The 24,400-nt window shown below is 35.9% G+C and overlaps 1 protein-coding gene across 1 annotated transcript in view; it reads left to right on the forward strand.

Annotated features, from left to right (window-relative positions):
- Positions 1-24,400, forward strand: part of SLC15A4 (solute carrier family 15 (oligopeptide transporter), member 4) — a 35,989-nt gene that overhangs the window by 8,935 nt on the left and 2,654 nt on the right. The window contains exons 4-9 of the mRNA XM_009880327.1: positions 6,184-6,479; positions 7,336-7,504; positions 8,532-8,609; positions 13,118-13,286; positions 17,600-17,755; positions 23,031-23,189. Of these exons, the coding sequence (XP_009878629.1) occupies positions 6,184-6,479; positions 7,336-7,504; positions 8,532-8,609; positions 13,118-13,286; positions 17,600-17,755; positions 23,031-23,189 (1,027 nt within the window). The remainder of the gene's footprint in view (positions 1-6,183; positions 6,480-7,335; positions 7,505-8,531; positions 8,610-13,117; positions 13,287-17,599; positions 17,756-23,030; positions 23,190-24,400) is intronic.

A 24,400-nucleotide genomic window follows, 5' to 3' on the forward strand; every position in this document is an offset into this window, starting at 1 on the left:
TTTCCCTTGAATACCAAACAAAGGAAAATACGAATTGTATATCGTGCACTTTAGCTGACATGAGCCACCTTTCAGATATGGTTAATTACATTTCATTGCAAATCTCTGAAAAATTTCCCTGTAAATTTTTAGTTTTTAACAGATGATCTACAATTTGGGTGGAGAACCCAAATATAACGAGGGTTTGTTTTTTTATTTAGTTTAGAAGAAAAGAATCATTTTGTGGAAACTAAATTCTAATACTTATTTTCCTCTGAAGTTAAAAAAGATATAGTTTCTTAATTTCTGTTAAATGGATGCTTTTAAAAGTGCTGCTACAAGTGACTAAGTAGACTTAGTATAAAGTGATTTTTGCCAGTCAACTTAGCAAAAAAAGTTACTGCGAACTAGATATAGACCAGCTTTACTTAACTGTGTTTATAAATAAGAGACATTTTTCTAGAAGTTGCAGATTGATCCATCGTAGAAGTCTAAATCTGAACTGATGGTTCTCAGAATAGTGTTTATAATCATGTGATATGTATAACCCGGCACTTTCCAGTTCCCCTTTTAACTGTGAGTGTTTTGCAGTCACTTCCTGTTCTATGTAGCAGTTTGTGACTTTCTATAGTTAGGAAACAATATGACTATCCCTCATTATTGTGAAAGCTACTTTAGCTTCAACATTGAAGCCAACATTAATAGTAGACTACTGATCTAGTATCAGCTATAATCATTGTAATTATAGATGAATTTGTTTTGGGTGGCTAGAGATGCTGGATTTAACCCGCAGTATATCTTCTTTCAGAATTGTCTCTACCATCATTAAATGCATCAGTCCCTAACCTGCCATAAATCTTCTAGCTATATTAAAACCATTGTTACAGTAGCATTGCCAGAGGCAGGACACTATTGGAAATTGCTGGTGTAAAGATAGCTTCAGAGTGATTTTCAACCTTTTTTATTTATTTGTAGAACTTAGATTTTCCAGCCTCTGGGGAAGGATGGGGGACCATGTATAAAGAATTGAAGATCACTAACAGCAGGTTACTTTTTTGTTGCTGTTGAACTTCTCAGGAGACCATGGATGTCTAAGACTCTGCAGATAACAGTTTGAAAACTAAAGTTGCGGCATTCACATTGGCAGTACTAATTTGTTTCTGTTTCCAACAGAAACAGAATAGATATGACACCAGTGAGAGGAAGCAGACTTGAAATGTGGATTGGCCAAATTTTAGTTTAAAAATTTGAAATTATGTAGCAACTGAGTACTATTGTATAGCTCTGTTACTGAGCTCTCTCCAGATTTTCTCAGAGAATAACTGGTGTCTGTAGTGATGGATTAGAAGGTCAGAATTCTGTAAGGGTAAATTTGGAAAATTTACGGAAATCTATGGAAAACTGTTGTCATTGTGCTTTCTTTTGTAGGCTAAGGAGAAGCGCAAGCTTCTACATTTTCATCTTTGCTCTGTTGTGTGGCTGCTCACATAGTTGGCTGGGATAAGTTTGGGGTTTTTTGTTACATTTGTCACTTGTGACTGTCAGTTGATTGCAGGAACAAATGAAGACTGCTAATGTCAGTAACTTTTAAATAATCTTTTTCCTTTTATGTGAGTCAAATAGGAGGTCATAGCTTTGGGTCGGTCATGATGTGAAGAGGAAGAGAGGAAGATTATGACATACTGGAACTCTGAAACGTTGGAGTTTAGGAAATACTTGAGATCATTAGTAGATGATGTCAGAAATCAGATGTCACAGTGGAAGGGTAGGCACCAGATAGGCACCAGCTGTGGCAAAAGTAAGAAATCCTGTCAGTAATGATTTCTTTGAAACTGACCTAGCTGTACAGATCTAGGAAATTACTTAGAGACAAAGCAAAGCATCTAAACACAGGAACTATGGAGAAGCAATGATGCTTGTATAGATTCCTGTCTCTTTACATATAAATCAAGGGAATCTAATTGAATCCTAATATTTGAGCTTTGTAATATTTTTGGTTTCAAGCTGTGCGAACTGCTTTGGTTAGTATCTGGATCATGTCCTAAGAAAGATGTTGGTGTTGAAAAATCCAGGGGAGGGGTAATTCTCCAAGTGATCATCTTTCTTCTGAGTCAGAATGAGGTCTAATTATTAACCTTAGGGACAGCTGTGCTGTGGAAGTTGCTGTCACTCAGATATGTGTAATGACTTTTCATCAGGTGTAACTAAAGATCTATTTAGTCTTTCACTCTTTTTTTTTTGTTTTAGTTGCATTTAAAATTTTGTTCTGATTATAAGATGTTTAAACCTTATATCCTAAATGAGTTTAGAGAAGTGCAGTACAGAGTTACACAGCTGATGTATCCTCTGCTGAAAGTGGCTGTAAATAACCTAATGATTACACAATTCCCATAACATAGTGTTCCAGGCACTCAGGATTCATTAAAACTGTGGTCATAATTATATCTCATCTGACCATAATCAGTCTGATATGGGTTTTGTATTAGAAACTTTGATATTGAGAACTATTCCTTTACTATTTTGAAGTCCAGTGCTGTGTAGGTTCCAGTTATAAAACCCAGAATGTCACTGCTTTTCTTTCTGCATTTGGATTAACTATATGCAAAGGATAGTTATCATATATATCACGAAAAACACCTTTCGGACTGTAGAAAAATCAAGTGTTAGGTTAGATTTTCTTTTGTAAAATGTTCTGTTAGATGTCTTGAAAGTAGCAAGATTATTTTACTTCCTCTTTAGAGACCCACCTGAACGTAGGCAGTGTTGGCACGTGGCCCATGACCAACATAGCAGCTGTGGCCAGAATGCTTAGAGTTGCTCATTTCCTTCATTTCTTTGTCGGTGGGGTTTTCTGGCGTGGGTTTTTTATTTAGTGGGTTTTTTGGGTTTTTTTTTGGGGCAGGGGGAGGTGTTCTTTCTTTTAGTTAAAATTTTCCTGATGGTTTAAAAGAGGAAAATTTAGGGCAATTGGGATGCTCCTTGTACAGTAGGTCATCCTGTATTTTTATTGAAGTAGAAACACGACTGGATTTTTCCGTAGTGTTCTTTGAGGATGATGTGCTATCCCATTTAGTAGGGAAAAAAGCTGTGTGAGGTTTGAAGAGTGCATAAGAGTGAACTGGAGACTATGCAGTGGGAATTGATCTAAATAAGTGACAGCTGTGCAACACTGGTAAATTCTGTGGAAAATGCCTGAATCTGAGCTCATTTGAAAAACAGCATGTTAGAGCAAATAAATTGTGTGTATTAGATGCTTGCTAATGTTCATTCGAGTCAGGGCACCTTTGAAACAGTTTTGTTACAGTTTTTTCGTTCAGTGGTAGGAAGCCTTGCACTCTAGCCATGGCATTTCGCTGCTATTGTTTGCATTTTCCTTGGGTAAGATGTTTGACTAAAACACAGTAAATCTAAGAAGGTGAAATTTCTCCTTTTAGGCACTCCTACTGTTTTTAAGCTGTTTTGTTGTGATGGGGACAAAATCTTTTAAATGTACCTATTTTGACTTTCAGTGCAGGGATGTGGAACCCTTAGACGACAGGACAAATTCGAACCAGGACCCACAGCATACTTGCTCCATTTATGTGCATCATTTTCCTGCTGCAGTTGCTGGTAGGATGTTAAGAATATAATGAAGTTGATGGTGCTGGTACCACAAGGAGAGTGCTGCTATGCTTGAGCACAGATGAAATTGAGCAGAGGGGGTGATAGATTTTTCTTTCTGCTTGGGTGATTGAAAATAATGCAAGCATAAGGGGGAAAAGGAGAATTCCTGCAGTTTTGTGAAAAATACTTGTCCTCGATAAAAATAAAATTATAAGGTTCTAACATGATTTTCTTCTTCTTGGTCCCTCATTAAAATGTAATGTCTACTTATGAAGAGAATAAACCAATCTGTTTTGTGCTGTCCCACAGCTTAAGTAATAGCCGGCAGGGGGAAACTTTGAGTAGTCTGCTGTAAATTTAATATAGCTAATATTTTGGGCAGCTGATGTGATTTTTGAAAGGAACTACAAGGATTGCCTTTCAGCTCTACTGTGTTTTCTGGTTTTGGTACGACGTCTTCACAGTTCTTCCACTTTAACAAGATATTCTACCAGGTAGTTCAGCGTGATTTTTATTAAGTTATTAATGTTTGTCAGTAAAATGACATTTCAGATGTGGCTGTGATGTTATTTTTAGTGTGTCTATATACTTTGATAAGGAAGCAGAAAATGGATTCTATTCATTTTAAGTGTGTGGTGTGTCTGTCACTTGAGCATTGCATTCGGTTTTGGTCACTGTTTCAAAAAGGATCCTGGAGATGGGGAGTGAAGTTTCAGGGAAGGGCCACAGACATAGTAGTTTCCATGCAAGGAATCATAAAACAGACTACAACTTCCTATCTCAGAAAAAGCAGCTAGAAAGAAGATGTGACAGTGGTTTGTAGAAATAATGGGCAGGGGGAAGCGAGGCAGAAATGGATCAGGGATGGTATAAAGCTCAGCTGTCTTCTGTTGTTTCCTGGAACTAGGTAAAATGAGTGAGGCTAGTACAGGGCAGATTCAAAACAGACAAATGGAGGTGGTTCTTCCCACTGTGTAATTAGCTGGGGAACTCTTTGCTGCAGGATATAATGGATTCTAAAAGCTGACCTGGGTTCAGAGGCAGGTTGGACAAGTTCACGGAGAGGAGATCTGCATTTATTAAGTAGGTAGAAGCCATCCTTGATTCAGGAAGTTTCTCAGGAGCTAATGGTTCGAGGCTGGGATAATACTTGATAGAAGCATCATGCTGTGCTTGCTCTGTTCTTATCCTTATCAAAGTTTACCATGATGTAATTGTTTGCTAATATCCTGCTGCCATTTGGGGTTTAGAAGGAGTTCCTAACTTGATACACTACTGCAGGTGATGACTGTTAAAATTAGGAAATGACTACCAAGTTGAAACTGGAAAGGGAGAATTTCTTGGGTTTAGGCTCTGAGATTGTATTTGACCTGCTACCAGACCTACCTGAATGCCTAACAATGCTATTAACTATGCATAAGAGTAGTTCATTTCTTCTGTTAGGCTTGGTTAAATGATACAGATGGGTTTGTACACCACTGAGAAACTTGAAGGTATAAATAAGAACTGACAATGTTAAAAACTTATTTCAAGACACAGCTTACTTTTCATATTGCAAACTAAACACAGATCTTTTGAAGATCTGGCAAATGAGGAAGGGAAACTTGCAATTAGAAATCAAAACCAACTGACTCGGCAAGACTGGTGCATGGCACTGACTTGCTAGTCACTGTTAAGGACCTTTCAGTCATAAAACAATGACAAATCTAGTATTATGGATTCTTCTACAGACTAGTTGATCTTTTTAATGTATTTCAAATTTGAACTTGCTTAATTTCTCTTACGTCACATCTTATGAATGATGCTTGGTTCCTGTGATTTAATTGCAAAACATGGGGTGACTTATGGTGTGATAATAAAGAGTGATGGTGAAAACTGTACAGGATAATTCCATAAACCAAGGATGTCTTTACTTTCACTGGAGAGACACTGAAAGCTTCAAGCAGAAAAATAGCACTATGAACAGTGCTGCCTTAATAGAGGGATAAATGTTTACTGGGGCCTTGTGACACCTTAAACAACCCAATTTTTTTTTTAAAGGTCAGAATGGCAATTCTTCAATTTATGTTCTGATGAGAGGCATTAGGACTGTGTTAAAATTTAAATTTGTGCTTTAATTACCAAGTAGTCATCTGAGGCTTAGAAAATGGAATATGGTTAACTGTTATGTGTATGCAGTTGGAAGAAGCAATTGTTGCAATACTACTAATACATAAATTTTTAGGTAGCCTACCTTTTTTTTTTTTACTTAAAAATTAGTTATTTCAACTTCTTTGTGGACTATGGGACACTAATCTGAGTAAGCTTTGTCTAGAGAAATGCTGCGGAAATAATAACAGCCTCTATGGGAAAGCTATGTAGTTTAGTATTGTATGACTTTTTTTATCCCTATGCTGAACTTTTAGAAGGTCACTGATATGATGGGGTAGCTTGGTAAGGTGTCATTTCATCAAACACCATGCTAAGCCCAAAACACTCAAATCATTTCAGTATGACTCTAAATTAAACCTAAACTCTTCAGTGCATTGAACTTGATTGAATTCTAATAAACAGGCTTCATTTTCTTCAGAAATTTAATGACTTGTTTTTAATCTTTTCCAGGTCAAAGATCGGGGTCCAGAAGCCACAAGAAGATTTTTTAATTGGTTTTATTGGAGCATTAATTTGGGAGCTATTCTCTCTCTGGGAGGCATTGCATACATTCAGCAGAATGTGAGCTTTGTTATTGGATATAGTATCCCAACAGTTTGCATTGGGATTTCATTCATGGTTTTCTTATGTGGTCAGAGTTTCTTCATCACAAAACCGCCTGATGGTAGTGCCTTCACAGACATGTTTAAAATTCTCGCATATTCTTGTTGCTCAAGAAAGAGACATGCGGAACGTTCAACTAATAGGTTTGTAATGAGCTCTTTTGTATAGTCTGAATTCAGTGAATCAGTCTAAGAGTTGGAATTAGTTAGTTCAAACTAGCTGGCACTAAGTCACCCTAGAGAATATGCTAGAATATGCAGTTTTGCTTTGAGAACTGGAACTGGAAAATTGAAGTCCAGGAGATATTTTCTGGGAGTTCTGGGATGAGAGAGGCACATTTCGAGATTACTGCATCTCCCTGCTGCAAGGTCAAGTCTGCTGTTTTCACTTGAATGCTATGTCTTGCCAGTTCAGAGTTTCTGGAAGAGTGACGTAACCCAAGTATGCTGCTTTTAAGCATTAACTTTCTTTCTGCTTAGATATGGGATGCCTTCTGATTTGAAAAACGCTATCATCTGCATTTAATGTTGTAAGTGGCTTGATGGGTAGCCAAAATGCTTACTGGCTTTTTGCTTTCCAAGTGGTTACTCCACTCTCAGGAGATGCATGTGGAATACTGGTGGCTGAATTTAGTCACTGATGATAAGAGATGTCAGGTGCCTCCTATGCAACAGGCTTTCATGTATTCAGATTGCAAAATAGTTTCATGAATTGGAATACCCTATATTTTGTGATACTGTTTCTTAAGTTCTCCATATTGCAGTGCCAGTCATTTATGTATGGGGGGGAGGATGGGAAATAAGGAAATCTTTATAGTGGAAGTTTTCAGCTTGTGCTTTCACCTGTTGATGATCCATTCTGGCCTAGTTGTTTTGCTGTTAAGAGTAACTTGTTTTGAAAATGCACGAGCTTTTTATAATTAAAAGAAGTACCAGAAGATTGTCATTTCAGTCAGTTTTTGTTGTTGTTTAACTAAATGTTTCAAATTCTTTTCAAAAGTGAAGGCCAGGGAGTACTTCATCAACCTCACAAGCAAAGCCTGTTTGAGATGGCCAAGCTGTCTCGTGGGGGCCCATTCAGAGAAGACAAAGTAGAAGATGTGAAAGCTCTTGTCAAGATTATCCCTGTCTTTTTGGCTTTAATACCTTACTGGACAGTGTATTTTCAAGTGAGTAGTTCCATATGATTTATTTTACATGTCTAAACCCCATAATTTCTAATGTAAGGATCCTAACTTCCTCTTCTCCCAGCTGCATTTGAAAGGTCTCCAGGCACTAGCTTCAAGTTGCAGTTCTAAGGCTATGTTATGAATCTAACTCCTCTCTGAATACCACCCTCCAGAGCAGTTACCTGGAGGAAACACACAAAAGCTTTTTTTGGGGAAACTGTTCTGTAAGGTTTACTTACATGAGCAGTCAGTAGCTGTGATTCCAGAGAAGATGAAAATTGAAGAGGATTTTTCAGAACTCTGGTATTAACTGTTTGACTTGTTTAATACCAATGAGTTCAAAAATGTTAACTACTTTTCACGCACCTGTGGTTAAAAATCATGTTAGTAATATTATGTTAGCAAAAATAGTAATGTGGGATGGTAACTTCTTCTGAATTTTTTTATTTGCTAGATAAAATTGTTGTGGAAAGCTGTATTAGCTTACCAGTATGCCAAAATATCTAATTTCACATTTTTTCTGGGGGCTCTTTCATAAATATGAAACTTATCCTCAAGTTGAGAGATGAAAAATGGCTACTAAGAATTCTTTCAAATAATATTTTCACTTAAAAATAGAAAAGAAAATCATTAAAATGGTAGTTAAAACTACCAGTTGTACAAATTATCTTAAATATTGTGCTTTGTTTCGTCTTGCGATTGATTCAGATAGGTCAGGGTAAGTGGTCTAGGTTTCATTTTAATTAGTATCTTTCTGGGTCTGTCTTAGTGAGATGAATTAGGACAGCAAATATGTTTGGGGGGGAAAGAAAAGCAGGAATGGTTTTAAAGTCACGTGAATGATTCTTTGTGCTTTTAGTAAAACTGAATGTAGGGGTTAGAACTTTGCAAGCTTTTTTTTCTTTTTGTTTTGCTATATTAGCACTTTACCTCTGGTATAATCTTTGTTAATTATTAAAAATGTAAAAATATCTTGCTCTCAGTACTCCTTGTCCAAGTAATCTCAACTCATCTTTCCTAATTCTAGATGCAGACAACATATGTATTGCAAAGTCTCCATCTGAAAATTCCTGAAATATCAAATGACACCAACTCTATTCACACGGTAAGTAGGGCAAAACAAGTGCAAAATATGTTTTCTTTAGTTGAGATGTAAAATAGGTAAGTATCGTACAAAAATTCCGGAAAGTTAAGGTAGTGGCTAAAGGGAATTGGTCGCCACAGATGTTAGGCATTTAGAAGCATGATGCATAATACAGAGATTTTTGGCATATCTAGCTGTATATGGAATTCACACCATCCTGTTTTGAATGTATTCAGATAATTTTCACTGCTTTAATTAAGTGTCTTTATCCTTCAGTATGATCTTTGAAGAAAGCTTATAAATCTATACGCCCTAAGTCTTCAAAGTTGTAAGTAGTACAGAAGCATTCCTACAAACTCAGTAGGAATATCCATACTTAAGAGAAATACTAGCATTTGCAAATTTGGAATCTGAGGTACATTTGTAACTTCATACTGCTTATTCAATATTCCCTTTACCTTGAATCAGTTTGGCATATTGAAGGAAGTTGTTCAATCAATATTTTTCAAGAAAGGCTGGCACCATGTAATTGCAGAAACGGTACTGAGAAACAAAAACAAGTAAGAATGTTAGTTATTAACAGGCTTAGTTTCTTCTGTTTTTTTAAAAATTAATAAGACAGAATGTCTTCAGCCTTTTTTTACAAATCAAAAATAAAAATACTTGTACTTAATTTTTCTTTGAACTTGCTTGAAAACTGAGCTGCTTCTGAATCAAAGGTGAAGGCTTAATGGAGGTTAGTGATACTGGCTAAGACAGACCTCTAAACCAACTGAATGCTAGTTACTTACTTTTACTCAGTTAAAAAAAATAAAGAAAGAGTAGACTGAGTCTTCTTCAGTTAAATGCATGCCATAAATAAAAGGATCCAAAGCAAATTTCCTCAACTGGGTTCTCAGTTTGTGTTTTTTTTTTTTTTTTGCACAGCTTTTGGGCATGGAAAGCCATTGCCACTTTCACTTCAAGGTTCAGTTTTGTGGTGTTTGGGTTGCATGTTCATTTAAAAAAAAGATATTTTCTTACTCAAAAATTCTAATTAGTCTGAGGCTTCTGTTTTAGTTGCGTCAATTTTAATTGTGGACTATATTCAAGGTGGTTGGGTTTTTTCAGCATATACCTAATTCTACTTTAGTACAGCCTAGTATGTTTAAATTTTGATGTGTAACCTGTCTTGCTCTTTTCATTGAGCCTTTCACATGTCTTTATTGCTCACATATGAAAAGGGACTCTTTCGGTTTTTTTCTGTTATTAGGAACTGCATGAATGTCTTGTTAGAACATTGTCATTGTTGGACTAGAGAAGTGAATTATCTTTCTTCTAACAGTGCACACAGGACTTCAGAGTCCCATTGTCCATCTGAATATTAAAAATATTGTCAGTCTGAATATTTACTGTGTGGAAAGGAACATGGAGCTTTGGTTATCAAACTGAGCTTTCTTCACTGCCTTTTTGGGTGCTAGAATTATTTTCAAGTAGTGTTATGTTTAATTAAATTAGTTCAAAATTTTTTTTCATTGTTTTTGCTGAAAAGAATTTAAAATACAACTCCTGACATGTAGCCACTTTTTCTTACTTAAAAGTGTGGCTTTAAAAGTTAGTTACCTATTTTTAGTGTTTTAGGCAAGTATAATAGAACAATGATCCTAGTCTGTCTTGATACTTCTAAGTAATGACTTTCTATCTTGCATAACAGTGACTGGCTCCTTTTTCTGCAGTGCATCAGTTGTGCTGTTCTTCCTGTTTTATTTCAAAATACTTTGCTGTGATCTAACAGTGTAAGTGAAATAAGTTAATTTGAGTTTTGCTATCTTCCTTGGTATGTGATCTACCTGAAGGATGCTGATCTGCAATCTACATTATGTAGGTAGTATCTTTAAAAACAATTCTGACTACTTTGGTTTCTTCAAACTGAAGTGATTTGAGGTAATTTAGTAATAGAATGTTTTACATGAGCAGCATTGTACCTCATCAGGTCTAGGTTTTCCTTAACCCTCTTCTAGGCACCTCTGCCCAATACTAATGAAGACATATTTTCCCTTGATATGAAGAGAGTGAAATATGTGTATGCCGTTTTAATTTGCAGGCTTCTGATAGAGTAGAAAATGGAAATGCATACATTTTAAACAAACAAAAAAAAAGCCAAGTGATTGATTGTGTGAAATACAGCAGTGCCAGAGGCATTTGGTATTTCTTTTCTTTCTTACCAAATTCTGCAATGATAAAAAATTCCTATATCCTTGACTGTAATTACGCAAATTGGTCTTTGTACAAACTGTTACACAGGTTAGTGCTGGTATGATATTTGAAGCAAATGAAAAGATACATGGAAAAAGAAAAAATACATTGAGAAAAGAAGGCTTTTAGGCTAGACCTTATCACCATGTTCCAGTATTTAAAGGGTGGCTACAAAGAAGATGGAGGCAACCTTTTTACAAGGAGTCACATGGAAAAGACAGGAGTAATGAGTACAAGTTACTCCTGGGGAGATTCCAATTGGACACAAAAGGAAAATTTTTCACAAAGAGAACAATCGGCCAATTGGAATAATCTTCTCAGGAAGTGGTGGGTTCCCCAACATTGGACACTTTTAAGCTTCAGCTGGACAGGGTGCTGGGCCATCTTGTCTAGACTGTACTTTTGCCAAGAAACGTTGGACCAGAGGATCCTTGAGGTCCCTTCCAACCTGGTATTCTATGATTCTGTGATTATGAAGAACTAAAGGCTTGTGTTTGCTAACTCTTGCTTTTGCACTTTGCCTTCATCTCAGCCATGCTGGAGTGATTACAACCAATCAGTGCAATAGGGTTCTCATCTGCAATGAGGAGAGGTGCATGCCTGCATTGTGTTAGAGGCTGAGGACTTGGGTTATTGGAATGGTAGCAGTGTTTGAGATTTGTAGCCTTAAGGAATCTCGTTGTCTTCCTCTGTTATTGTATTTGTAGCTTTAGATTGTCACAGGCCCCTTGGTCATCCTGGATAATCTCTAGAAAATGTTAATCTACTGCAACCCTGAGACTCCACATGCACAAAAGCAGTTTAGGATCAAAAACTGAATCTTCATCTGAAACACAGATCAAGCAGTACTTGTATTTTGGTCAAAGAGTCAGTGCGGCGCATAGTACAGTATCACACTGTTCTAAATGCAATTTTAAAAAATATCCTCAAACCAGGACATTTTTATAAATCTTCCTGTACTGTCTTGGTTTGTTAGCTCAGAACAGATGCTGAATATTATTAAGCTTGGTAGAAATTGTCTCATTTATACAGACAGGAATCTTATTGTCAATTACTGAATCTTGCAAATGAGGAAGGATGCATGTTTTGCACAATAATCTTTGTTCATCTGACAAGCGTAATTTAATTTTAATTGAATTTTGTATTACATTAGTAAAACTGTTTCTACTGTTCTGTGGCATGTTTCTGAAAGTTCTATGCTTAATAATAGAAGACCTACAGAAGCTGGCTATTAAATATTTTTCATGAATGAAGTAGGAAAAAGGTTTAATTCTGTCAGACTGAAGTATATCACTGAAAGCACAACAGTAGGGACTATTTAATTGCATTAAATCACTTCCTGACCTGTGTGCCATTACTATTAGACTTTTAAAATAATGCTTTTAAAAATGTATCTTGGGATGTATTCATTTAAATAATCTGCACGGTTTTGTTTACTAGATTTGGGTGGCACAATCAATCATTCCTCAGACAGGTGTTCTATGACTAAAAAAATCTTAACGGCAGAAAAGCTCCCTAAGGACAGTGATTTTTTTCCATTAAACATATTTCAGGATGTATGCAGAAAAACTCAGATGTTGCAATAATGCTAATGGCTATCTCATCTTTCAAAAGGAATTTATATAGTTATAGTTAGATAGTTAACTTTTGCTTTAACAAAAATTAATTCAGAGTAAGGACCTAAAACATGAGCCCTCTGAGACTTAGAAATCTTACAAAAAAAAAAAAAAAAAAAATCCTTTGCAAAGCATCTTTGCCGAGTTCTACATTTTGTTTTCTCAGAGTACTCTCTTCATCTGCCCAGCAATTTCTTATTCCTCATTTTCCTTGGAACTATGTGCAGCATTATTTACTTTTGTGTAAAGAACCTTTTTGCTCTGAGCATGTAATGTTCTTCAGTTCCAGCAGAAAGCTCCTACACCCCTCTCCCCCCCCCCAAAAAAAAAAAACCCTACCCAACACCCACCTCAGCACAGCTGGAGATGCATCTTGAAAAGCGAGAATATCATACTGTTGGAGTTACTATGGTGAGGAATCAGTTGTGCTTCTGAGGTAACAGAATTATGAACTGCTAACTTAAATGAAAACCTGACTAGCTGAGTGTTTGTTTTCCTCAGCTTTTACACACTCTTATTTTTCTTCTCCCAGTGTTTATCGGTGTACTGTGGTTTGTTTCGGAACTCGGTGTTTCATGGAAAAGATTTTTTCCTTTATTTTTTCCTTTGTTAAATAATCATAAAAATCAACCCTTCAGTATGAAATTGCTAACTTAAGTCATCTATCTATCCTTTCAGTTTCCAGCAGCCTGGTTGACTATGTTTGATGCAGTGCTCATTCTGATCCTAATACCCTTAAAAGATAAATTGGTGGACCCCATTTTGAAGAGGAATGGCCTGCTCCCATCCTCACTGAAGAGAATTGCTGTTGGAATGTTCTTTGTAATGTGTTCTGCGTTTGCTGCAGGTAAGAAAAACTACCGTGTGATCTACTTACATAGCTGTTTATTCAGCTACTGACAACAGGGTTTTTACAAAAACCTTTGTGAATCTTGAATTCAAGATTATTCAGAAGTGTTTTTCAAGGGCTAGTTAGAATGCAACTGCATGGATGCATTTCCCAGAATGAAAGAGATTTTATTCAAAAACTTACTAAACTGTTTTGAATGGTTCCAATAAAATTGGACCATTTTTCCTACCTGAAACAGACCTCAAGTATACCTTTTGAAACCAATTTCTTAGTTAAGGTTTTCACATACAATGTTACTTTCTAGTGTGCTTGGTAGAGAACTATTTGGTTTCTGACCATATTTTCTCAACAAACAGCTTAACTTCACGATCAAGGTTTGGGTTGCTTGAACAAAGTGTCCAGCATTTGGATATAAGGCTGTTTGTCCTCCTGAAATAAATTTTATGGTATTGTGGAAGTCCATGTTGTCTGATTTATCAACCATTTGTCTGGGAAGTTGAAAATTTATTTATCCTGAAAAACAAATTAGTTCAGAAATAAGCACGTTCCTTCATATAGCCTGACTTCCAGGTATTAAAAAAGTGAAATTTTACCTAAAATCCTTTCCCTGCATCTGAAATAATAAAGTTAGGTTATGGCTGAATAAGAGTTTCCTCCCACTTTGGGTTTTTTCTCCCCTACCTTAATGTTCCCTAATGTTTGGGAATTACTGTAGTGTAAAATAGCTTAGCCTTAGCATGAAAGGAAAAAGAAGGCAACTCTGTTCAAACCATAAATCAGCTGCTTTTGAGATGATTTAAAGTTGTTAAGCACTGCTGATGTGGAACTGAATAGCTCTGAGCAATGCTTCATAGAACCTATAGCCTTCACCTAGTATCACTGTAATGAACATATTGATAAAGCATTATAGCATTAAATAAATTAATTTCAGCACTTGTAATCTCCTATATTTTAGAGAAAGGGACACTTTATACGGCTATTAAGATTTCTCTCAATGAGAGAGATAATTACCTTATTAGGCCAAGGTCACTTTGTATGTGGGCAAGTAAAGTTCTTAAAGCAAAGTCATTTCAACTTAAAATAGGAATGTTTCTCTTATTCCATGTTTCTTAGGACACTGCTACCAGCAAAAGATGATGATGTAAAACAGTTAAATGTCAGGTCTTTAAATAGAACCTGCTGGCTCACATATAAGTGAATTCAAACCCAGCAATATCTGTCTTTATTAGTACTGGGGGGAAAAGGCATATCGAGCTATGATAGCTGAGTTGGTGAATGGTTTCATATAGCAGATTTCTTAAAAATTGCAAATGCCTTCTTGTTTTCTGTTCACCTACAAATGTAATGCATGATGTTGTTGGCTTGATCCTCCCCTAACTCTTCTACAGTAGAAATGAGAAGGTGAAGTCTTTGGGTGTTTACCTGCAGTCTGGTTGGAAAGTTTAACCTTTTGGAGTACCTTAACATCCCTTTGTCATAACATGAAATCAAGAGCTTCAGTTGCGAATAATTTGGGGCATAGGAAATTCTGTTTATTTCTAGTGGGGGGGAAAGCTTCTGTTGGTTTATATGTTTCATAAAATTTTTATTTTCTCATTAAATTATGTTTATAGAAGCCATATTTTAATATTCTTAAAATACAACATTACTTCCAACCATTTCTGCCTTAGAGAGAGATTCTGATTAAAATCTTAAACGTATGAAGATGTTAGTATCTTAACTTGCAATCTTAGAAGTTTATTAATGATTCGTTTTTGCCATATGTCCATTTTAACTTACTTATCTAACTGGCATTAGTTCTGGACGCTACTTAGGCTGCCTATTAGATTGTTTAGATTATTTTAAATATCTAATAAACTGTGTGAGAATACAACTGATTAGATTTAATGAACATCTGCTGTGCTTCATGCATTTTATCATAAATTCTGAGCAGCGGTATTTAAGGTTATTCAACTGGAAAATCTACTTCATTTGTAGAATTTAAACAATTATAGCAGTAACTTAAGATTCTTTTAACTACTAAAACTGTAATATTAAACTTGAAGTTTGTCTATCAAAGTCTAAGAAAGAATCAATAGAATCTGGATTCTGAAGTACTCAGCTTTGAAGATAAAATTATGGGAAAGTTTAGTATATGGTAGTTATGCTGCTGTGTGACTAAGTGCCTCCTACATCTGCTTATGTTGGGAAGAATATCAAGCACATTATCAAACGCTACATGTTTGGAGGTGCAATAAGTTTGTGTTGAATGTATAGGAATGAAATTATGTCTGAGTTCTCAGCTGACTGTACTGCTATGTTTACATTTTAATTAAGTTCCACTCCAAAATGTTTGTCAGCTGTATTAAAACCAAAACATCAAAAAATCCAGCTTATTTTAATTACATCAGCTCTTCATAGTTCAAAGTGCACTGAGGTGGTTGAAGAGCTAAAGACAGAAGCTTAAAAATAAGATAGGTAAGTGGTCACCTAAAAAGAACTGATGGAGGTAGAGAAAATGTGGTGGCCTGGCACTACGAGGTACTAAGTTCAGAACAGTCTTTCCTTCAAAAACAGATGTCATTATGGAAAACACTTTTTAAGAAACATTTTGGGGCCTCAGGGTATCATTTAAGCAAACTTGAGTAATTCTAACCTGTTTTCCCTCCACAACTCTTGTGTCTCAGAAGATTAGACTGTGGAGCTATTTTGTACTTGACTAGATTCTGAACTGCTGTGAATGAATAGACATGGGTTATGCAAATGCAGCTTTCCGTCCTTTTCACATTACTTTGTAAGTCACTTATTAATGTGTGTTCCCTCAGTCTGGTTTTCAGAGCTCTGGCTCTAACTTCCTACAATGATGAAATACAGTGTTATTCTTAAGCATTTGATTTCTAGAACTTCTTGATTAGTTATGGCCTCAACTGCAGACTATATATAGAGACTACAGGGATCTTTCCTCATGCTTTCTTCCCAGCTTGGGTCTCTTGCCACGACCAGGACTAATAAGAAACTGTATGTGGCAGTATGAGGTGGTTTTGGCAAACATCAGGCCTTTCCCTTGGAACGCTGTCACTTAGAGAGATGGTGATTTGGTTGGGCCCTCGAGGTTTGTATGTCAAAGATTTGGGAAGAAACAGGAGAACAGATATTAAATTGTGCATTAGAAATTTCTTGTACTTGTTTATATGAAAAGTGCTGTCGATAACTTCCGTCAACATCATATTAAATGTCCATGTCAGCCTCTAGGAAACAAAAAGCTAGAAGTGAGGAAGCCGATGTAATCACTTGTACATAGTATGATATCCATGAAGCATTGTATCTGTCATCTAAGCCTTGTACAATTTTCTTTTTTTTTTTTTTTTTTTTTGCAATCGGAGTGATATTTTGTGCCCCAAGATTAGGTCAGATCTTGGCTCAATAAGTAGAAGGAGACTGAAACTGACAGGCACTAAATGGGAGGCCATGTGTGTGTAACGTATTATAGGGAGTAGTGTCATTGACTCAGCCTTGCTGCTCTGAATTGGTGATGAATAAATCCACCTTATTTCCAAGGATATTGAGAGCTCTTCTGTAGAGGTCCTTTCTGGGTGAAGCAGGGAGTTTTATTAACTATGAGCTATTTTGTGCATTTTATGTAACAGTGAAGCAAATCCTTTAATCTGGGCAACTTCAACAAAAACTCAACAGCTTTATTTGATATTCACTTTCTACTCTAAACTGTTGTATTGAGCAAGCTAAAAATGTTATATTTTGCACTATCATGTCCATTTTTCATTCTACATGAGGTGCTTTCTATGCAGGGTACTGCATGTAAATCAAGCTCTAATGAGCTTTTGGATCTCTTGGGATGATAAGTGTCATATAAATGCCAGATCATATTCATAGAGGGTTTTCATAGTTCTACAGGACTAGTGTAGCCATTTCAATAAGCAAAATGGTTTCTAATTTAGTAATGCTATGGTGGCAGCTGCAATGGTTCAACGCTGCAAAGTAGTAGTTTGTGAAAATGGATTTGTCTATAAAAAAACCAACAACATTGTATGAGAAAGCTCTCAGCTAATCCATCTGGAAAAGGGTTAAGTGTTCTTATAATTATTGCTACTGAATAAGAATATAATCACTAATTCTGTGGCAGAGGAACTGTATGTCTTGAAATAACAATAGCAAAAGTAGTCTGAAATGCTTTATGTTTGGAAATAAGGAAATACATACTCCTATTTTATAATTTCTAATTGCAATGCAGGATTGAATCCTATTTAGTTCTTAGTATGAAGAAGCAGTGTTTGCATCTTAGGTCAATCTTTTTTTCCCCCCCCTCCATATAGGAATTCTGGAAAGCAACAGACTGAAAATTGTAAAGGTTAAAACAATTAATCAGACAATTGGAAATGTTACATACCATGCTGCAGATTTGCCAATATGGTGGCAGATTCCTCAATATGTCCTGATTGGATTCAGTGAAATATTTGCAAGTATAGCAGGTAAGAGTCTTTGTGTGTTTTAAATCTGCTTTTGTATCTATCATAAATGATGGATTCTTAGAAAATAAATATTTACCTCTCGAATCATTATAAATAAGCTCTAATGTTCCCAAATACAATATCATCTAATATAACTTAAGTGGCAAAGCACACAATTGTCTTTCACATTTGAAAATTGGATATATTATAATATGTTTTCAAGACTGAATTTCAAGCAGAGCAACATTTAAATAAATATTTGTGTGTCATCCAGTTAGCATTGGATATTTGCAAGTCCTAATGGAAAACAATATACTCTTTCAATATTGTATTTTAAAGAATAGGTTTAATGCAGTATTGTTTCCTCTGAATCTTCCTCTGTGTTCCAAATAAAATTTGTGCTTTGTAATTTTTTTGGCTTAAAAACTGAGCTTGCAGTTTAGAAAGTCAATTAGTAAGTGGAAACACTTTTCTGAGGGGAAAAAGTAAGAAATAAGCCATCTTTAGAAAGATTTATCACCAGTTTAAATTCATGTTACTTGAGTTTTTACATCTCTGAAATAAGAAGTTATGTGACACTCAGTGTAAGCTAGTGTTTTGTGAATATTAATAATGAAGTAGCTATTTTTTTCTACAGTTTTATCTGCTTTATTTATAGATCAGTTTTTCTGTAGTTTTTGCACTTCAACATGATACTAGGCAAACCGAAACATTGTTCAAATCTTGTTTTCCTTGAACAAATGCAAGAGATCTTAGATATCTTAATACTGTTCCATGTGATGCAGTGGACAGCTGTGTGATCATATTGATTTTTAAGCTGAAAGTGAAGTGGGAGGAGAGGGTGAGTAGGACTATAAAATCTTATTTTGTGGTCTGTTTCGTATACATGCAGGGCTCATTAGCAGGAAGAAAGCACAGGCAATTTATCTGTTGTCACTGTGGTACGCCTAACACTGGTTTGCTGTGATTAAACAACTGACATGCTATTGTGAATCTCTTAGCACAGTGTTTACGTATCTAGTGCTTGGTAGCAATGCTTGGTTACCAGTAACAGAAACCTTTCACCATCATAGAAGTAGCTATTTTGATACTACTTAAATAGAATTGCAGAGCTACCTGATGTAATATATTGGAACTCCTCCAGTGACTTGATTTAAAAATAATTTAGTATTTGCTTAACTATAGTTACTTATTAATGTGTTGAAATACTGTTTCAGAGTATTGAACTTTGAAGATCATCCATTTAAACTGGCATTGCATATAGCTCTTTTTCTTCAATTGCTTATGACAGAATGTCCTGCTTTCATTTCCCCTGTAGGAGGTTACTTTCATTCCTCACGCTGGGCAAGCACAGTGTGGTAAAATGAGATTCTCTGATTCTGTAAGATCTTGCTGGCGGTAGCCCCAGCTGTCACATGGCCCATTTGTTCCCCTCTTAGTGGAACAGAGAACTACTGTATCAGGTTTCTGGTTACATGTGTTCTACTGTCATCACAGTTAGGAAATAAAAGAAGGTGGATGGATTGCTTGGCAGGTAGAAGAAAATGTTGGTTTGGGTGGGCTTTTTGGTTTTTTGGGGTTTTTTCCCTATCTGCTCATTTCCTCTAAGCTTTTCTTCCAGCTGTCTGGCCTGTGATTTCATGTGACTGGAAGAATTAGACATATCCATTACATATTAAACTCTACCTTAGTTATTTAGTATGTTGGAGAAATTCTTTTTAGGTATGGCTTTGTCTTGTGTGTATTTGTAGTTTTGCAGTATGCATTTAAATGCACCACCAGTGTACTATTTCCTCTCTGGTGGACGGTAGGCTGATATCTCACACCAGGTTGTTGTTGGGAGTTTTCCATCTGCAATGTGAACGCAGGGTCCTCCAACAAACAGTTAGCCCTATGCGTGCACATGGCATGTACCTGGAAACCAGCACCTAGCACTAACTCTTGTGACAGTAAGCACAAAATTTGGACATAAGGTCCCGCTGGATTGCACGAGCTGAAATCCTAGTTCTTCGCTGTTTGTACTGCAGCAGTCAGTATTGTGGATGAACCTGTAAGCGTCATATGGCTGAAGGTTTGAGGCCATTGTCTGATGCCTGATAAGGGTCCCATGCCTGGTTCATCTTGTGGTTTCCGCATCCCCCACCCCCAGTGATGTATAGGCAAGTCCTTGAATTAATTTGCTTCAGTAACAACTAGTAAGTTCATTATCTTTAAAGCTCACTAAGACCCAAGATACTAAACACTTAAGATTCTAAAATGGAAAGCATGCCTTAGCAGTGCAGTCAATATGTGTCCTTTGCTAGAGGACATATCTGCATAGTCATTGCTGTTCTATATTACAGTACATTTCGTTATTTGTGAACAGTACCCGTCACAAATCCTGACACATCAAAATCTGAAGATGGACATCTCCCCGAATTGAGTTACTTATTAAAACTAAGGCTGTATTTAGCATTTTTAACAAAAGAGTAGAATGAGTTGCTTACCCTTAGTTACAGTTTTAGTGATAACTTATGAGAAATGCAAGTGTTCATGCAAAAATAAAGACATTTTTTCCCTCTTACACATTCTTGTTTCTCTGTCAGGCACTGTTACTAGTTTGTAGGTGTTTGCAAGGAAAAAATAACAAACCTATCTGCAGCTTGGGGAAAGGTCGAGGACTTGATGTGTTCTCTGTTGAACTCCAGTCTGTGGGTTCTATTTTTCAACTGCTTTAGTGGACTTGAGAAGTAAAGTCTTTAAGGCTTACGCTATTCTTATGTGAATATGCTGCTGTTCTGCATTTGCTGGGTCTGTACCAACAGCTTTATAACTTCCAAAACTGTTGGTCAATGTTAGGAAAAATGCAAAGGCTTCTCTTTCTTTGAACCAGAAATTCTATGCAGATCTTAATTGCTTTGTGTATTACACTTTCATTTCATTTGTTTTACAAAGCATTTTTCCCTGCCTCTGTTTTATTATCTAAACTGAATTCTTAGTATCTTTAAGAAGGCCTCTCAAGATGTTATAGAATATACTTTACCAATTTGATATTAAAAGTTGATAAAGGCATCTATTGTGCTATGAAATTCAGCTTTAAAATAAGCAAAGTGTTAATGGTTACAAAACTATAGTGATTTGGAAATGTTTATTGTGAACAAAAAGGGACTCAATATAAGAGCAGAAACACATTTCTTTTTTGTTTACTGTAAAAACCAAGCATATTCTTATTAAGCCACATTAGTTACACCTGAGGTACCTTTAAAAAGATGACACAAATTGCATTTATCTTTTGTATTATTCTGTCAGTCCTCTTAAGGCGCCCTTACTTAACTCAGAATCATAATCTCACATGACAACACCAACTAGAGGGTTTAATTTCAAAACTGCTTGTAGGAGGTAGCATGAAATTGTTATCAATGGCTGCCAGCAGGCAAAACTATCTCTGAAGGCAAGGAAAAGATTTTATATTCTTTATGGCAGTTTAAATATTAGGGTTGCTGGAAACATTACTCACGTTTAGAAACGTGCTTTAATTTGTTGCAAAAAGTGCATAGTGTTACACACATTTTGGGTTTTGTTTTGAGTCTTAAGATCTTTTTCCAGCAGTAATACTCGCATCCAGTATATCTGTAAAATGAGCAAGAGAAGAAATGGGCCAGATCCTTTCATGTTATATACTTGAGCTTAACTTGTCCAGAATGTACAAAAGCCTAGTGACCAAAATGTGACTGATACTCTGCAGACTCGTGGTAGCTATGATAACTTCACAAGAGGTTAAAATACAAGCTGCTGTATCCTGACAGTAGTCTTTTTTTTTTTTTTTTTAATTTAAGTGAGATTGGCCAGGTAAGTAGTCCTTGAAAAATCTAAATTGTTATATTAGTGGCAAAGCCTAGGAAAAACATTTGGTTTTAATTCTCAAAATATATATAATTTTCCCCCCCTCGCCTCTCATTTGCAGATGTCTCTCCATCTCTGTAGCTGTTGTCTTGTTACGGTTTGAATTTACAGGAACCCACACAGCTGAGTTGCATGAAGAATGTTTCAGTTCCCTTCTAGAATGACAGACAGGTTGCTGTTGGCCCATTCTAATGTGTTTTGCAGAGGAAAAGAGAAGCAGTGGGTTGGTTATCAGAGATTTCTCAGGTGGCAATGCAGAATGCTGTTAGATCAGTCAGAACATATAGTTCTGTTTCTTTTACAAGAATAAAATTTGTCCCTCACAACAGGCAAATTGACCTATCTGGCTTGAAGTGTTAAGCCTTTTCTTGAAAAGAAATGCCAGAGTATTTCTATTAAACTCTGTCTAGAGTAGCAAAAGTCAAGTACCAGTAATGGTGAAAATAAAGCATACCTTTATTATGCAAGACATAAGATTTGTGCCATTTCCAGGTCTATAATGCTCTCTTTACCAAGAAAAATGTTAGGTGAGGTAATATTAATTTTCAGTATGAAGCAGACTGTTTTGAAACAAGCATTTCACCTGTCAGAGAAAAGCTCTGTAAAGAATGTATTTGACTGTCTCTTGTGATTAATCCCATTTGATTTTTGACAGGAGTATTATTGTAAAAAAGAGAGTTAATCATGGGCATTAGTCTCTGATGAGCCTAACCCAGTGTGTTCTGTGGCAGTAGCACAGATTTTCAAATTGATGTCACTGGTATGTTTTTCTTGGTTTTATTGGTTGAAATTTGAGTGAGGATAGTTTAAAGTTGCAGTTCTACAAGCCTTAAAAAGAATAGGCCAGCAAGCAATGGGCTCAGAGAATTCTAGATCAAAATTAAATTAAAACTAATTACTGCCTTTCCAGCTACAATTAATTTCTCTGTCTGCACATTCACAGATACACTGAGTCTGTGCAAAGTAAATGTTCTTGGTCAATGCAAGAGTGATCTTCAGTTCCCTTCTCAGCAGGGAATGCCATGTGCTTTGTAAATACTGCACAACAGATAGGCAATATAGAAACGAGTAAAATGGGGAAAATGGAACTTGCCAGGTTAATTTAATAAATTTCTCTGAGGATAATTTTAGACAGAAAATGAATATGCTGCCTCAGAAGATTTCTTGATTTTACACATGTAATATTAAGATCAAATGCATGTCTCAAATGTTGTCCATTTAATGGGTTGATATATTGATGACCTTTAACAGGGTTCATAAAGCAATTAGAGGAAACTGGGAACTGATAGGGATTGACTACCTCAAATCTGTGTTTCCTGAAATACAAGGCTAGTTTTAGGTCTTTAACATACCAGAAGTAGTAAACTTCTGTAACTTTTATAACATTAGCATTTTTTTTAATCTTTTAATACAGGTCTAGAATTTGCATATTCAGCTGCTCCCAAATCTATGCAGAGTGCTATCATGGGGCTGTTTTTTTTCTTTTCGGGGATTGGATCATTTGTTGGCTCTGGATTGTTGGCACTGGTGTCTATTAAAGAAATTGGCTGGATGAGTAATCACACGGATTTTGGTAAGTTATTTTCACTGTATTCATAGTCTATAAAGGAGAAGGCTTCCTTCAGAAGCAGTTAAATATCAAGCATGTGGAACTGTTGAATCTTAACACGGTTATTATTTTAAAAGTATAATTTGTCTACTGTTTTGTTAAAGATAAAGTTTCATTTTGCGTGTAACTATGAAGTAATGGGACTATTCAAAATGACACACGGTCCTCATGAAAGCATGGGAAATGTGCATGTGGTGTTTTGCCTCTGTAAGGCCTGTCAATTACCTGCCAAGCCCTTACTCCATTTCATCATTAGAAATTACTTAGAAATTTTCATATTTTAGTAAAAAGTATTTGAATTATGTGTGGAAGAAGAATATATTTGGTATAAAGTATTGAAATTACTTTCTGTGGTTATGGGGAGTAAAATGTATCCATCTCTCTCTTAGTGATTATTCAGCTTCCTAGTTTCAGGAGACTTCATGGAAATTACCATGAGTTCATTTTGCATTTCTGTCTGCTAGTTATTTATACTCTTTAAAAAGTCTAACGTATCGTCTGCTTTGTATTGCCAGTTGAAGTTAAAAATAATTATTGGCACCAGTAGGTGGCACCTTGGGAATTTCAGGAAATCATACCATCATCAATGGGCTAATTAGTTCCAACAGAAGGAGTGTGAAAAGTTCTTAAAATGTATGCTAGACCTACTGGGTATGCATGGCTTAAAAGTGCAGTCTGAACTTACTTTAAATTTGGTATGAGATAATTTGCCATTTAAGCTTGATTTGCATGCTACCAAAAGGTAATGTCGTCTGGAACAGTACATGTGTCACAAGTTGTCATCTTTGGTTTATAAGCTGTTCTTTAAAAAACTGCAAGAGATGACAAATATCCTTAACTTAATGGAAGTGTCCTCACCAAATGAAAATTTAATCAAATAGAGACTTTTTTCCCCAGTCAATTTCAAAATTAGAACAGCATCTTTTTCTGCAATTCTGTGTAGAGATAGTTAGTTGATAAGTGCTCAATAGGAGGATAATAATTTCATACAAATATGTGCTATTTGATGGTGCGGTTTTTAGTCTCTTGCCTTTGTTTTCTGAAGCTGCCTAAGAGAAGACAGCGCCTAATATTGTCTCTGTAAAATATTTAGGTTGTGCTAAATATATCCAGAGTCGGCTAGAACTGGAAGATGTTACCTTTCATGAGTCATTGGTCATCTCTTTTGAATAGGC

This window comes from Charadrius vociferus, unplaced genomic scaffold (genome assembly GCF_000708025.1).
Source record: "Charadrius vociferus isolate BGI_N301 unplaced genomic scaffold, ASM70802v2 scaffold332, whole genome shotgun sequence".
NCBI lineage: Eukaryota > Metazoa > Chordata > Aves > Charadriiformes > Charadriidae > Charadrius > Charadrius vociferus.